The sequence below is a fragment of the Falco peregrinus genome, chromosome 9 (genome assembly GCF_023634155.1).
Source record: "Falco peregrinus isolate bFalPer1 chromosome 9, bFalPer1.pri, whole genome shotgun sequence".
Lineage (NCBI taxonomy): Eukaryota > Metazoa > Chordata > Aves > Falconiformes > Falconidae > Falco > Falco peregrinus.
Window position 1 is genome coordinate 3,885,985 of NC_073729.1, and position 16,415 is coordinate 3,902,399.

General features: G+C 37.6%; 1 protein-coding gene across 1 annotated transcript in view; it reads left to right on the forward strand.

The window, feature by feature from the left end:
• Positions 1–16,415, forward strand: part of MUC6 (mucin 6, oligomeric mucus/gel-forming) — a 50,221-nt gene that overhangs the window by 15,278 nt on the left and 18,528 nt on the right. Inside the window, exons 7-22 of the mRNA XM_055814173.1 lie at positions 1,476–1,683; positions 3,993–4,115; positions 5,132–5,252; positions 6,163–6,301; positions 6,463–6,567; positions 6,933–7,005; positions 7,285–7,422; positions 8,295–8,456; positions 9,027–9,121; positions 9,757–9,889; positions 10,785–11,034; positions 12,167–12,219; positions 12,325–12,434; positions 13,203–13,354; positions 14,104–14,245; positions 14,707–14,817. Coding sequence (XP_055670148.1) covers positions 1,476–1,683; positions 3,993–4,115; positions 5,132–5,252; positions 6,163–6,301; positions 6,463–6,567; positions 6,933–7,005; positions 7,285–7,422; positions 8,295–8,456; positions 9,027–9,121; positions 9,757–9,889; positions 10,785–11,034; positions 12,167–12,219; positions 12,325–12,434; positions 13,203–13,354; positions 14,104–14,245; positions 14,707–14,817 — 2,115 coding nt within the window. The remainder of the gene's footprint in view (positions 1–1,475; positions 1,684–3,992; positions 4,116–5,131; positions 5,253–6,162; positions 6,302–6,462; positions 6,568–6,932; positions 7,006–7,284; positions 7,423–8,294; positions 8,457–9,026; positions 9,122–9,756; positions 9,890–10,784; positions 11,035–12,166; positions 12,220–12,324; positions 12,435–13,202; positions 13,355–14,103; positions 14,246–14,706; positions 14,818–16,415) is intronic.

Consider the following 16,415-nt stretch of genomic DNA (forward strand, 5'->3'; position numbering starts at 1 on the left):
TTGCTTGAAGACATTTCAGTGATACTTGAAACATATTCAGATTATGAACAGCATTCATAACAGGGCCAATCAACTGCTATCAATTCCAGTCCTAGATGAAAAGAAAATCAGCGTACCTGAAACAGGATGCATCCATGGTTGAAAGACAAAGCTTGGTAGCAGCAAAGAACAAAAGGGCTTCTATTTCTTAGATTTTGCAGATACAGGAACCAAATCCTAATTAAGATGATCCTGTTAAGTGTACCAGAGAAACTCAGATTTTGCATTCCCACAGAGATTTTACAGAATCACAGAATGGTTTGGCTTGGAAGGGATCTCTTTACATCATCCAGTCCAACTCCTCTGCTCAAGCAAGGTCAGCGCAACTTGTCCAGACCAATGTCCTAGTAGGTTTTGAGTATCTTCTGGGAAGATCTTCCAGGCTAAGGAGCTGGAAACTCCATAGTTTCTCTCGGCAGCCTGTTCTTTTTTCTACCTAGGAGGTCATAAAGTCACCATATACCTAATGGCAAGTATTCATTGCTGTACTCTAAAAAGCATTTCACTTCACGTAGAATGATCATGCTCTTTGGTTCCATTTGTACTTCCTCACAAGAACATGATCTTACTTTGTAATTCTCATGTAGTTAATTGTATACAGTATATAGGTTACAGAATGCTTTAAAAGTTTTCTCTTGAAATAGATTTTTCTTTACTTGTTTCATCTTATTTTTCTAGCAACCCAGGAATCTTAGTTTGAACATAGAAACGATTCCTCTTGCTAAAAAGTTTAGCTTTCATGCTAGAGGAAGAGGCAGCTAGAATCCTTCTGAGATTCTCCTTTTCCCAGAACAGAAAACCAGAGAAACATTAGTTTTGTAGCATCCCTTTAACACGAAGAGCAGGAATAAAGAATAGGAGGTTTTGTGGGCCCTCTGAGGAAGATACTTTCAGAAGAAAAGGGTTGTAAATATTACTTGTATTCACACTGAAAAATTACTTTGATCTGGTGGAGAACTTCTGTTGGCTGGGAGTTTTAACCTTTTTAGGTTGTTTCTCTTTGAGACCTACACTGCAGTAGGCACCATAGGCAATACGAATGCATCAACTGTTTGCTCAGAGGGGAACAAAGTGTTACCTTCATATTGGGGATGTTTGTCCTGGGACTGAATCTCCATGAGAAAATATATTCCCTGCCTGTAATGTTCTCGGCCATTTTTAGGGGGATTGATGGTACTGAAAGAATTACTTAATTGTCAGCTTAATGAGGAGCGGAACTAATTCAACATATCCAGATCCTTCTGTTTACAATGGACTTATATTCCCTTCTATTTGTGAATTTCTTATGCATTTTGACTTAAATACATATTACTAAATTGTAGGGGGAAAAAGGCAAACAAACCAACAAGAAAATGATAACTAGTAGTGAAATTCTATTGTGGTTTTCACATGAGGGAAACACTACTAGGAACAGTTTTCTTTCTTTTTTTATTTAGGTTATGATCTGCTCTCAGCTACTTAACTCGGTGTCACCAACCTGCAGTGTGCCGAAGGATGGGTTTGTCATTCGTTGCCAGCTTGATATGCAGGACTGTAGTGAGCCAGGACAAAACAATTGCACTTGCTCTACACTGTCAGAGTATTCAAGGCAATGTGCTATGTCCCATCAAATGGTGTTCAACTGGAGAACGGAAAACCTCTGTTGTAAGTTCAAAGGTTTTATTTATAGCAGATTGTACTTAAACCTTGCTGTATCTTACACAGAGGGAGAATGATGATTAACTGGAATTCAAATCAACTGATAGAAAAGTCTCCAGTGTCTTGAATCAGACAATTTATTTTCTTAAGAGAACAATAGCGGTCTTTGGTAAAGCATTAGGGAGAGTATAGACATCTCAAAGGAGAAGGAGGAGGCATGAAGTGTAGCTCCTGCATCTTGATCAGTGACCATAGAAGAGAGAAACATCCACCAAGTGAAAACTGTTTAATTTCTCCGACTTCCAACAGGAGGCTGCTCTCTCTTAGTGAAGCTTTTTCATTATTGTACTTAACAAATTACCCAGTGAAGAGAGAGAACTTTTAAATGGCCTCTGAAGTCTTTGAAGCTTTTTGCCAACAAGTGCCATAGCCCCTTTTAGTCACAGGAGGTTTTCAGTAGTCCATTTTCAGATGCTCAACCCCCTTAAATACAACTAGGGATTGGAAGTAAATAGGAAGCAAGCCTTCCATTTCTCTCCAAGTCATACATGGTTAGGCACACTTTTTCTCAAATGCCTGCCTGTTATCAAAGTTCTGGTTTGCTTTTTGTAGTCTTTTTGAATCCACCTGAAACTTCGACCTGTAGTCAGTGTTATGTAGCAGGATTATAAAAGAACGTGCTGATAGTAAAAAAAAAAAAAGTCAAAAGTAACTTAAATTGATGTTGTTATTTCTAAACCAACTCACACACTAAATTATCAGAGATGCAGTTCATGTCAAAAAAGAGGAGCTTTCAAAATGACTTTGCTTCATATGGTAATGTCTTTCAGAAGCATATAATTTAATCATGTTTTTATTTATCCTTTATATGAATATATGGTCATGGGTAGCAAATTCATAATATAAATTGCTTTGACAGGAATATATTTCTCCTTATCCTTTGATTCTTATTCTGTTACAAAAATCTGTAATAGGGCTACCATTTAGATTTTAGCATAAGAATAGTGAAATCCTAGTTGAATTATATTCCTGAAATCATTGTTTAACTTGGCATAGTCTCATCATCTCGCCATTGTTACTTACAAGGCTTTGCATGACTTTTCCCGCCCTGCATATCCGGTGCGATATTCTTCTGCTCTCTTGATCTTCACATACTGGTGCCACTCTTCATTTTTTGTTTTGTATTTAACATTGAGTTTTCTTTCATTCTTTTCTCATACTTACTGAAAACCTTTCCTACTAAACTCCATTATTATTTGTGACACTTTAAAATTGTGCTTCTTTCTAAAATAATTTTCCCCTTCCTCTTCTCCAAGGTTATCCATCTTACATAAATCGGTAGCCCATTTTCTTCTTTGGTTGGTCTGCAATTTGTTTTAATCCTTCAAAATTATAAACTCCTTGTGCATTTTATAGATTCAGATAAATACTAGTAAGGCACTGTGTGCTTTCACAGAACTGTATAATAACTCTTACTAATCACAGTAAAATAACAGCCTTGTTTTCTCCAAATCATAGCAGTTTTCATGTTGCTAGTAGACCTTTATTAGGAGTGGTAGTAAAGTGATAAAAGCTTAAAAAAAAAAGGGGGGTGGGAGTGGAAACCCTTGTTTCCCCAAAAACCAAAGCTGAGAATCTAAGAAATTACAAATAAATGCCAAATATACAAAGGTAATGAACTTTTATAGTCTTTATTGTTTCTTTCTTTTGGATGTGGCTTTGAGCAACCTGGTCTAGTGGAAGGTGTCCCTGCCCATGGCAGGAGGGTTGGAACTAGATGATCTGTAAGGTCCTTTCCAACCCAAACCATTCTATGATTTGTCATCTCTAACTATCTCTGTTTCCCTATCTGACTTACTTTTAGTCTTTCAGATAAGGAAGAATCTCTGCTGGAATTTGTCACACAATAAAACATGTTCTGAGTTCCATATATTAGAATTGCTAGGTAGCTGCATTCTGAAAAGCAGATAATGTCTGAGAAGCAGGAACTATACAGAAGATCAACAGCTATATTCTTTAAATCCTCCAAGTGCTACACAAAATCTGATTTGTGGTATTGTATTAGGCTGCAGTATAGCCTGTTCGCCATTCTTCAGGCTTCTGGAAGGAGTTTCTAATAAATAAGGCATTAAAAAATAATAAAAACTAGAGTGAATATGATGGTAATGATGAGTAGTCAGAATAATGAATTGAGTGTTGAGGGAGGATAAGAGAATGTTAGTGCCAGAAATCACAAGGTCTTCTCCATCCTGTGTGGTAGATGTTAAGATTTTTGAAGTGTGAACAGAATCTCTCACTTTCCCTGTTTGTTGCAGCCGTAGGAAAATGTTCTGCTAACCAAATCTATGAGGAATGTGGTTCTCCATGTATTAAAACCTGTTCCAACCCAGAGTACAGCTGCTCCAGTCACTGTACCTATGGCTGCTTTTGTCCAGAAGGTATCGTTTCTGTATTCATCATATGCTAAATGGCCCATAGAAACATTTTTGGCATATATCCAGTCAAGTGGCATGGACTTCTTAACAATGAACTACCAGTGCATTTCAGGGCCTTGTACTGCAAGAACTGCCATTTCTTGGATAACATAACTGGAGTCCTAAATAGTCATGGTCCTTAAAGATCCTTGATCACTCTTTGCAAGAAGAGAACTGTGAAAGCATTTTCCTCACAAGACTGTGATATGTTGAACTTGATCTTAAAGGTCTTTTCCAACCTAAATGATTCTGTGTTTCTATGCGATGGGGTATTTTATATGCGGCCTGCTTGAAGTTCTATACTATAATATAAGTTGAGTAAACTTCATGAATTTCCTATCCCAAACAGGTATCTAGCCTTTCAGGACACAGCAAGATGTAGTTTTCTAATAATAGTAATTACAGAGAATTTATGCGATGTTATGAGCATTTTGTAAAATCCCTTTTAGTTCAAGATTAACTTCCTACAAAAATTGTAATTATTACTATCATTTGCATCATGTCTGTTTTTTCAGAACTGAAATATCCTCCAGGGTTACTGTGATGTGGGTATTTACATCAGCATCATCACCATTTTACAGTAGTCAAAAGTAATGTGTTCTGAGCTACATATTTAAAACTAGACAGTATTCTAGGACATAGAATATGTCCATTCTTCAAAATTCCCAACTTAATTAGTGTCCTAGAAAAAAAAATGAAAAAATAACATTCAAACTTGTTATTTCAAATTGTGTTCAAATTTCAAATGAAGGCAGCTGTCTGCACTTTCATATAACAAAGTAGCCAAACATTGTTATCACTTGTAGAGTCCATTTTTTTAATTAAGAGAAAATGTCCTCCACATTATGTTGCTAAGTATGGGCACTGGCTGTGCAAGAATAGCATTCTCAAGCTAATTTTGGAAGGCATTCAAGCTACAATAACTTTAGTGCTAAGTAAAGACATGGAAAATAATTTATTTTGTTTGTCGTCTTTGGCAGGAACTGTTCTTGATGACATCTCAAAGAATCGAACGTGTGTTCACATTAAGCAGTGTCCATGTACACTGAATGGGAAAACATATGCTCCTGGTGAGGCAATGAAAGCTGCATGTAGGACCTGGTGAGTAGCAATGGGTACTTTCGTGAGAGGATGGAGAGTATCCTCACCAAGTGACTGGGAAATTTAGTCTAACTTTTCAGAGGGTAGCTGCAGATGTGTCATACCATCTCTGAGGCCACCTTCTTTGAGTACAGCAAATCATTCATTTATAATTGAAGATGTACATGTCTCATTTCCTGATTAATCTGTACAAATATAAATGCTCCTTCAGGCCACACAAAACTTTGTGGTTTTATTTCCTCTGTGAAAGCAGAGGTAAAATTAGTTCAAAACAGATATCTAGTATTTACAGTTTCTTTCTGGCCATCTCAGCATTACTCATCATTAAATCAGTACTGAAAACTAAATTTCTGTTTGGAAACAGAAAATAATGACTTCAGGCAATATTTTTTAAAATTGGAATTTTTTTCAAAAAAAAGGGGGAATGATGTATTTGTCTGTTACATGTCTTGCTATTCTAATAAAGAAAATAAAGGATAAATAATAGAATTTGATCCTCAGAACTGTAACAATGAATGTACTTTTCATGATTAATCTGTTCAGGAGCGTTTACTGACAAATCTTCAGCAGCCTTGAATTAAGATGAACAACTTCAACTGATATACACAGACAAAGAAAATCAAAGCATAGAAAGTATAAGGGGAAAAGTGATACAAATTACATCTTCCTTTACTAGGAAGTAGCTGATTCCAAAAAAGTAGCTGAGTCTAAAAGACTGTAAAGAAAAGAAATATCAAAGCAGTGGAAAATAAAATTCAGAATGTGTATGTATATTACACTGTGTTCACTAAGCAGTTTTGCATGTTGACCAGCTACAGCAAAACCCCCAGGCAGGAGGATCAAGTTGTTTGCTGATCTATAGTGCCTTAGTATGAGAATAACCTTACACAGTATTTCTTGTTTTCCTCAGTAAATGTACAATGGGTCAATGGAACTGCAAAGACTTGCCCTGCCCTGGAAGGTGTTCACTGGAAGGAGGGTCCTTTGTTACCACGTTTGATTCTAGATCATACAGGTTTCATGGGGTTTGCACTTACGTTCTTATGAAGGTAATTTCCTGCAGTTTAAAAACACCCAATATCAAATTGATATATTTCAGTCTGTCCTTGGTTTCCTATTGGAACACAAGCTGAGGTATTCCTATGCTCTGTTTACTCTACAAATCATCGTTAATTTGTCACAGACTTCCCTTTTTGCTGTTTTCCTCCAGAGTTCCAGCCTGCCACACAATGGAACCCTAATGGCTGTATATGAAAAGTCCGGTTATTCTTATTCTGAGACATCACTTAGTGCTATAATTTACCTCTCTGCAAAGGCAAGTATTCCCTCCACAGGTTCTATCCAGCATTTCAGTAACCAGTTTAGCAAGTAAATACTTAAAGTCATTGCTACTAGCCTGAACTGAAAAATTATGGGGGATAGATACTAAAGGTATGTTCCAGTTCATGCATACACTGTAAAGATCTCAGTTGCCACATCAACTCGGGAAGTTAAAGTATTTTCAAAGTGAAAACTGAAAGCAGTGTGGAATAACATGTGAGAAAAAGATTGAATCAATGTTTTCCTGTTATATAGGTCATTAACAATATAGTTCCTGAATACTGTATACTGAATAAATATAGTTCCTGAATACTGAATACTGTATAAATACCGACAGTACAGATATGTCTTTTCTTACAGGACAAAATCGTGATTTCTCAGAATGAACTCCTTACTGATGATGATGAACTTAAGCGGCTACCTTACAGATCAGGTAAAGAAAAGGGAACATGCGTAAAATCCAAATGACATTAAATGTCTGCTTTACACAACCCAGCATCTTTTCTCTTGCAACTGGCAATAGCAGAGGTTTTATAGGAAGGTTAAAATCTTTCCCATTGCATCTGTCCCTCTGTGGAGAGTTGTGTGTGGAAAAAGAAGACTTGTAGACAGAATACTGGAACACTTATATCTGCATTGAAATCATGACTTTGCAATATCCTATGTCTCAAAATCTCAAAATCTCTGTTTCTAAATTTCTGTGTTCTTTCAGGAGACATCACTATTTTCAGACAGTCCTCAATGTACATTCAAATGTATACAACCTTCGGGCTGGAACTTTTAGTTCAAACATCACCTGTGTTCCAGACCTATGTGAAAGTGGGATCACAATTCAAAGGCAGAACCCTAGGTAAGAAACCTAGTGACCATACGAAGGAGAAAATGTATGGAGTGTAATTTTGAAAGCTTAGTACTCATCCTTTAAGGAATAAACTTCCTTCTTTGGATTCAAGGGGAAAAAAAACCCAAGAAAAATGCCTGCATTGGGAAATTGATGTGCTAAGAATTTGGGGGTTTGCTAATAATTTTAAAATGACTCAAAGAAAATAGATGGGTGACATTTTTCATGTGTAATACAATACTGTTCTTCACATGTTTTGTGTGTGCCTTTTTCAGTATGTGCTTTACTACACAATGAAGGGGCAATAAATTAGCCTGTGTGGTCTCTGCATCTTGGACGTAGTTCTTTGAATGCAGTGCACAATCACTGTAAATGCAACGAGCCTAAGAATCTAAAGGCTTCTCAGCTGATAAGCACCAGATGGAGATGTTTATGTTGATTGCAAAGCAAAGTTAGCCACAAAGGCATATCCTACATTCTAATTATCTATGGGGAATTACAGAGAGGTTTTAGCTTTTAAAAAAAATGTAAATGTCATTATAGACTTTATATACATAAAAAAACATGTAACTGCAAAAGAATTTCATGGCCTTTCTGTTACATGATTTCAAACCACTGAAAAAGTCTTTTTTTCTAAAAACAAGACAAAAACTTCTGTATTCATTTTTCATTGAATAGAAGTAGACAGTTGTAACTTGAGAAGGTGAAGGCTCAGTGACCGAATGTGCACATGATCAAGATTCTCTGGGTGTCTGACCTATAGTTTTCATTGACACCATGTGGAATGTTAGAATCAATTTTCTCACTGTTACAGAATGAAACATAGACCATGGGATACACAATCTTTAATTTTCAGCCATCCCTTGCATTTCTGATATTAGGTTTGTGTGGCAATTATAATGGAGACACTACAGATGACTTCATGACTAGCATGGATATCACTGAAGGAACAGCCTCCCTGTTTGTCGATTCCTGGAGGGCAGGAAATTGCCATCCCGCTTTAGAGAGAGACACTGACCCTTGCGCTTTGAGTCAACTGAACAGTAAGTAGATGATCCTGGTGTAACTGATCTCTCCAGCTAGTTTTGTCTGACACTTCCATAAGTGGGATTGAAAGAGTTTGAGAGAAGCAGAGACTGAAAGGATTGAAGATCACAAATTCTGTCACCAACAAGGCATTTCTGATTTCTAGAATACAAATCTAGTAAAAGCTTATCAGATCCCATTCTAGAGATCTGGGATTGAGATGATGAATGACAGGGTTTTGGTGGTATTTCCAGTGAAATTGCAATATTCATGAATCTCTTAAACTTGCCCAGCAGCTCAATAGTGCTGTGACTGATATCCAGGCTTTGCCTTCTTAAGCCTCTATTGCTAGTGGTCTTTAAAAAAAAAAAAAAAAAAAAAAAAAAAAAAAAAAAAGCCTTACTGAGCTGTTTGAACAAAAGTATAGTCTGAAGCTAACAAGCTAAGACATTGTCCTTTTGCTCAATTCATCACTGCAAAAAGCTCACCTAGAGTAATTTTGTCCAGTTTTTTTTAATTTCTTTTCCATTTTTTCATTTCTTTTTCCTAATTTTCTCTGTTTAATGTCCATGATTTACTTTCATTAGAAATATCTGCTGAGACTCATTGCTCCATTCTTACCAAGAAGGGTACAGTGTTCGAGAAATGCCATGCTGTGGTGAACCCAATTCCTTTCTACAAGGTAGGAAATTATGGTAGATGCTGTACAGAGGGAGTCCAAATATGGACCAGAATGTACTTGTATACAGGATCCCACTCATTCGAATCAGCAGTGCATAGAAACTAAGGAACAAGTGTGGTTTTGTAAATTGTGTCTGCACCACAGTACAAGTCTGATTGTTCATAGGCACAGTCCCATCCCTATGAATCAGAAGTTATTTTTGCTCATGCTGCAGTTCTCCATGTCAACAACTTCCTATGCAAAGGATTGATTTTCCCATGTGCATAATTGAGCTCATCAAATTTGCCAGTCTCCACAGAACATTTTGAAATTTAAAAGTGAAAGCAGTGAATAAACAAACACAATTTTAAGTACTAAGTATATTTTATTCGTCAATCAGGCATTTAATCTGATTTTTTTCATCAGTTTTAGTTATGCAATAATATATGTTTTGTATGATTTACCCCTACAATTCAGCATACAGTCGTAGAATCGTATAATCGTGTAGGTTGGAAAAGACCTTTAAGATCATTGAGTCCAACTGCAAACGTAACACTGCCAAGTCCACCACTACAGCTTTTAAATATTTCCAGGGGTTAGCACCTCCAGATGTCTGCTTCCCAGTAACAGTACACTCTCCATGTATTGGGTTTCAGAGATGTGTCTACCAAGCCTGTAATTACGAAGAGACCTTTCCTTATATTTGTTCTGCTCTGGGATCATATGCACGAACATGCAGTTCAATGGGTTTAATCCTTGAGAACTGGAGAAACAGTATGGACAACTGTAGTAAGTAATTAAACCAACTTAATAGTCTTAATAGTCTGCCGTCAGATGAATGCATGCATATGGGTCTGTCTGTTTCCATTTAGAATATCCCCATGTTTGATTCACCCATGACAACGCTGAATAAAAGCAAGAACATATTTTAAAACTACTTGTCAGTCATTAGAAAATAAGTACATATTTCTATCAGGGAGGCCAACCAGCAGGTATAAAAGCCATATTCCCAGGAGCTGCTGACTTCACAGATGTGTCATAACACAACAAAAAATGTAAATGGTAAAGCAATATCCTAAGCATTGTCCAAATAATCTTAAGAGTAATGCGGGAATTAGGGAAAAAAGAGGAAAGCAGAAAGAGAAATTTTGAATATTCATCTAGTCTGTTTCAGAAAAGGATAGTTATTTTAAGACTACGTGGGAAAGATTACTCATAAGCTTTAAGGTGAGCATGTGGATGCTTCCAGAACTTGATAATTAAGTGATGGAATAGATAGATAAAGCTATACTGTACCATAACATGAGAAATGGGAAAAACTCTGGCTGCAGATGTGATTTTGCTATTATGCAACTTAGGCATAGGTGCAAGTTCACAGTTACTCAAAAATACATTGGTATTTCTGCAAAGATTCTCTTTGCATCATTTTATTCCAAGATACACAAAGACGCAATAAGATATTTAAACTTCATAAAACTTCCAAACAGCTCCATGGTTGGTGCTAAGCCCTGCTCTGCAGTATTTCGTGCTAGAGCTCCACATCCACAGGAAAAGAAGCAATGGGAAGCATTAGGTATTGAAGCTATTGACACAATATATGCAGCACATTATGAACACAGTTATCTTTTACCAGGAAGAGGATAAGTAAACCACGTTTAACATACCCTCTTGTCTTGTTTTATAGCCATTACTTGTACTGGCAATCAAACATTCAGCTACAACACTCAGGCGTGTGACAGGACATGCTTGTCACTCTCCAACCGAGCCCTGGAATGTCATCCAGCTGACATCCCTATCGAAGGCTGCCATTGTCCTAAAGGAACATACCTGAACCACAAGAACGAGTGTGTTCGTAGATCTTATTGTCCCTGCTATTTAGAAGACAGAAAGTACATTTTGCCTGACCAGTCAACAATAACTGGTGGGATTACCTGGTAAGTGTTTCAAGTTTAAAGATTAACAAACTGAAAATGGAGGCGAGGGGTCTTCATGTTTCTGTTGAGGCTTAACAGCAGTAAGCAGCTAAGCACCACACAGCTGCTTGCCTACTCCACTTCAGGCAGATGCAGAAGAGAATCAGAAGGGTAAAAGCAAGAAAATGTGTGGGTTGAGATCGAGACAGTTTAATAACTTTCTTATTAAAAAGCAAAAATAAGCTTATTTAATAAGCAAAGTGGCATGTGCAGTCAAAGCTAAATAAGGAATTAATTCACTACTTCCCAGCAGCAGGCAGATGTTTAGACAGTTCCAGGAAGCATGAATTTGTCATGCATAATGGTTACTTGGGAAGACAAGCATCATAACTCCAAACATCCCTCCTTCCTCCTTCTTTGCCTGAGGTTTTGTTGCTGAGCATGATGTTGTGTAGTATGGAATATCTCTTTAGTCAGTTCAGGTCAGCTGTCATGGCTGTGTCCCCTCCCAGCTCCCAGTTTACTCGCTGGCAGAGCACCGTGAGAAGCAGAGAAGGCCTTGACACTGTTCAGCAATAGCTAAAACAACATGATATTATCAACACTGTTTTGGTCACAAATCCAAAGCATAACACCATCAAGCTGCTACGAAGAAAATTAACTCCATTCCAGCCAAAACAAGTACGGTCTCCTTTACTTCTAATAGCAAGGTTTATTTTTTTATTTTTTAAGACATCTTTTTGCCCTTTCCTAAAACACAAAAATTTTTAAATGAACAAAAAGCATTTCACTTACCTTAAGCTTGGAAATGTTAAGGAAAATATTAGAAAATAATAGATAAGATTGATTATTCCTAGTAGGAGATTTTGTCAACAGCGTCTGGACCTGTTTGAGAAACCTCAAAAATGACTAGATAGGCCATCATAGTAGTGAATGGCCTACTATTCACTTTCAGAATGGATGTAGTGTATACACTACAAAAAGCAGAAAGACAAATTGACTCATGCTTCACTATGAAGCATGGGGAGGAGCTAGTAACATAAATGAAATCTTTCCAACGCTGAGAAACATGAAGCCATTTTACAAAAAAATATTTTTTTTTCTTGTGAGAGAACTGCATTGAAATTCCTTTGTTTTGTTTTTCCCCCCCTAGCTACTGTGTTAATGGGAAGCTAAGTTGCACAGGCAAACCTCAAAATCCTGCAGGTATGGGCCTTACATGGTTTACTGAGAAACATATTCTTTCCCCCGATGTTGTAAAAATGCTACTTCACAGTCTCTCCAATGTTTATTTCTCTTCCTTTTTCCTAGAAAGCTGCAAAGCTCCTAAGAAATATATATCGTGTTCTGACAGCTTAGAAAACAAGTATGGAGCGGCATGTGCCCCTACCTGTCAGATGCTGGCTACTGGAATCGAATGTGTGAGTTTCACAGCTCAGGGATATTTATCCTCTTGAGAGAAAGAATGTTGTGGTTGTTACTTAGAACTTTACTACATTGCTTCTAGTGAAATGAAGGGAGATACTTCTTCTAACATGTTACGGTTAAACATTAGACTTCTTTCCACAGACTGTGGACACAAAAAATGTGCATAAATTCAAGAAGTGATTAAGGAATTATATTGTATGAATTAATTAATTAATCTATATTAAATATATAGAATAAAAATCCATTAAGGATTCTTAATTGCATGGCTATCACTTCTGGCTCATGTACTCCATAAACTGCATGTCACTGGAAACTGGTAGAACATGTGGCTTATGCTTCATGTTCTGTTCTTTCCCAACTCTCTGCTGCTGATGGTCACAGGATGCAGGAGACCTAGGCTAGGTGGACCTCTGGTCTGTCCTTATAGGGCTTTCTTATGCCTTTGTATTAAGGAAACAGACTAATTGGAAGAATTTTAATAAGCTTCCTTGACATAAAGAAACTTCTGTTGTACTTTGAAAGACTGGTAGCAATGAAAAATAGATTTTTCAGTCTTCAAGTCTGTTCAGTATCTCATGCAACAGGTATATCTTACAACTTCAGTGAAACTAGTTCAATTGACTAGTATATCAGTATAAGGAAAATCATAGAACTGATATCAAGTCAAAACTAGAACTTAGCACGGGTTCACTCTTGACACCATTCATGTACAAGAAAAAATGCATCTCACATTTTTCATTTTGCAATCGGCTCCTTACCAGATACCCACTAGATGTGAGTCGGGCTGTGTCTGTGCTGATGGGCTATATGAAAATCTTGATGGCAGGTGTGTTCCAGCTGAGGAGTGTCCGTGTGAATATGGTGGTCTTGCTTATGCAAAAGGTGAACAGATCCAAACTGAATGTGAGATCTGGTAAGAATCATACAGTTTTCCATTGCGGAACCTCTGTTTTGCCAACCTGTACAATTGCATAACAAAAGCATTTAGTTGACAGGAGAGTAGGAAATGGCAACAGCTGAATGGAAGGAATTCAGTGATAAAGCTTAGAGGTGACAAAGGGAAACTGAACATTTGACAATCTATATGTATAGATAAAAGAGTCATGGTACTGACTTCAGGTATAATATCTGCCATATGCTTATCCAGGAAGAAGGGCATACAGTAGGGCCTGTAACTGTATAAACTACATAAGGTCAAGGATTAACAGCTCCACCTAAATAACGAGGGCACAATCTTCCTTCTTTTTTGTAGATAAAAGCAAACTCCCCAAAAAATTGTTTCCAACTCTTTGGCAGCATTCTCAAAGTACTTTATTCCCATTGCAGTTACTAATCTAGTATTAAAAAAACACTACCCAAAGTACACAGAACAGTGACATCTGTTCTCATCAAGAGCAAAAATAAATGAGCTTTATGTTCTTTCTTTCGTGAAAAAAAAAAGGAAAGCAAAAATTACTTAAGATTTCTTCTTTATCATGAATTAATTTTCTAGGCAGTCCATAACTTGTAGTTATGGTTCTTATATTAATTGTGACTTGGTCACAGTGTACACAAGTCAGTTAAATTAACATCTTATCTATAAATGTGCGTTGTATATAGAGGGAAGCAGGTCGAGGTGGGATTTCTTTGAAATCTGAATATGGTTTCTTTTCTCACTCCCAGCACTTGCACAAAAGGCAAATGGAAATGTGTTCAAAAATCAAAGTGTTCTTCAACGTGTAATCTGTATGGAGAAGGCCACATCACCACTTTTGACGGACAGCGCTTCGTGTTTGATGGCAACTGTGAATACATATTAGCTATGGTAATCTGCCTCTTACTGCTTATTTCAGTAATATCTTAACACCAAGAAAGAGCTTTAAATGGCTAATGAAAATATCCTAGGATATCTCTATAACCACTTTGAATTTTATAAACACTTAATGTGTTTTTGTATTTTCTACTTATTTCAGTACTTAAGATGAAAAGACTTTACTTCTCAAAGCACAGCTTTTTCATGCAATTACAACCAATTTTAGATTTAGTAACATGTTGAAATAATCATTGATAGGTATGTATTTTGTACCAGCCAACTGTATCTTTTAGGGAATTGATGTCAGTTTGACTACCAAATCAGAGGTCATCATCTCCCAAAACAGGCAGAATCAGAATCATGACATTTTAAGTTTTCTTTACTTATGCTTTTATGTTTTAAGCTGGAAGAGTCAGTCCAGACACAGTCTGTTGTGGTTTTGTGCTTTTTGTGGTTTATTTTGGTTTTTTTAGGATGGCTGCAGTGTTAATAGACCTGCTTCCTCTTTCAAAATTGTTACGGAGAATGTCATCTGTGGGAGATCAGGGGTTACATGCTCCAGATCCATCAGCATTAACCTTGGGGTAAGATCTTAATTCTGCTGTTATCTAGCTGAATAGCTATTTTAAGCTCACGTTTGCTTCCCTTTGGAAGCTTTAGCTGTGTCTTTGAAGTGATGTCTTGTAAGTGAAATTATGTGCTAAATCTAGAGCCTCAGTTTTAGTAGGAATTGCAACCTTTTTTTTTTTTTTTTCAATTCTCATCTCAATGTTTCAGTCCCCAAACTTCTTGCCTACATAGAAACTATAAAATTTTTAACTTTACTGACTCAGCAGTGAATTGCTCAGTTAAAAATACTGATTTCCACCCCCCTGCCACCCCACCACACCAACTCATGAAAACAGTAGTGTGAAACTGGGGGATTCTCATCATGGACAATGAGCCAAGTGTCTCCAAATTTCTCTAAGTCCAGGTAATATCTGCCATTCAAAATATATCCAGATCTTACCTGATATATCCATGAAACTACAGCAGTGAGCATTTATCCTCATTTCCACTGCTGTGTGACAGCTTCCAGAACTGCGTGTTACTGTTCTCAGTTTCATGGGACAGTAATGCCCAGTAGTATCAGATCATCTTAGAGTCTTTCATTGTCTGACAGATAGAATAATATAGACAGATGAGACTTTATCCCAAGGAACAGTCACTACAAGCAGTACGTATTTGCCACATTTCTGAATAAATACTGGCAGTTTCAGCAGGTCATTGCCATGGTGAAAAAGTTTGTTTGCTTAGGATCCAGCTTCATAAATGCACGCTCCAGACAGATCTTTCCATTGATTATCTGGACACTGAAACACTGCAGCATGGCAGGAGTAAAGTTGTAAGAGTACATGTGAGCATGGGAGATAATAAAAGAGCTCAATATAGATAACTGTTTTCTCTGTAACTTTTTGATTATTGATAGGAACACATGAAAACATACTTCTACTCTGCTGGCTGCATGTAGATGATGATATTATTTCCACCAAATGCTGAGTGATAGTGCACCTAACAATGAGAGTGGAACAATCTCAGATATTTTTTTTCCTGTTCAGGATTTGTGTATGCATACAAAATAATCCCAAGGGGGTAAAAAAGCCTATAAAATAGAATCATAGGATAGAGTAGAATCATATAATTGTTTGTGTTGGAAGTGACCTTTAAAGGTCATCTGCTCCAACCCTGCTGCAATGAGCAGGGACATCTTCAACTACATCAGGTTGCTCAGAGCCCCAGCCAGCCCGGCCTTGGATGTTTCCAGGGATGGGGCACCTACAGCTTTTCTAGGCAACCTCTGCCAGTGTTTCACCACCCTCATCATAAAAAATTTCTTCTATCTAGTCTCAGTCTGCCCTCTTCTAGTTGAAAACCATTGCCCGTTGTCCTATCACTACTGGCCCTACTAAAAAGTCTGTCCCCACCTTTCCCGTGAGCCCCCTTCAAGTATGGAAGGCGGCTGTCAGGTCTCCCCGGAGCCTTCTCTGCTCCAGGCTGAACAGCCCCAGCTCTCCCAGCTGCCCTCACCGAGCGGGGCTCCAGCCTCTGCCCATCTCTGTGGCCCCTCTGGCCCCGCTCCAACAGGCCCATGTCTCTCCTGTGCTGAGGACCCCAGAGCTGGACGCAGCGCTGCAGGGGGGTC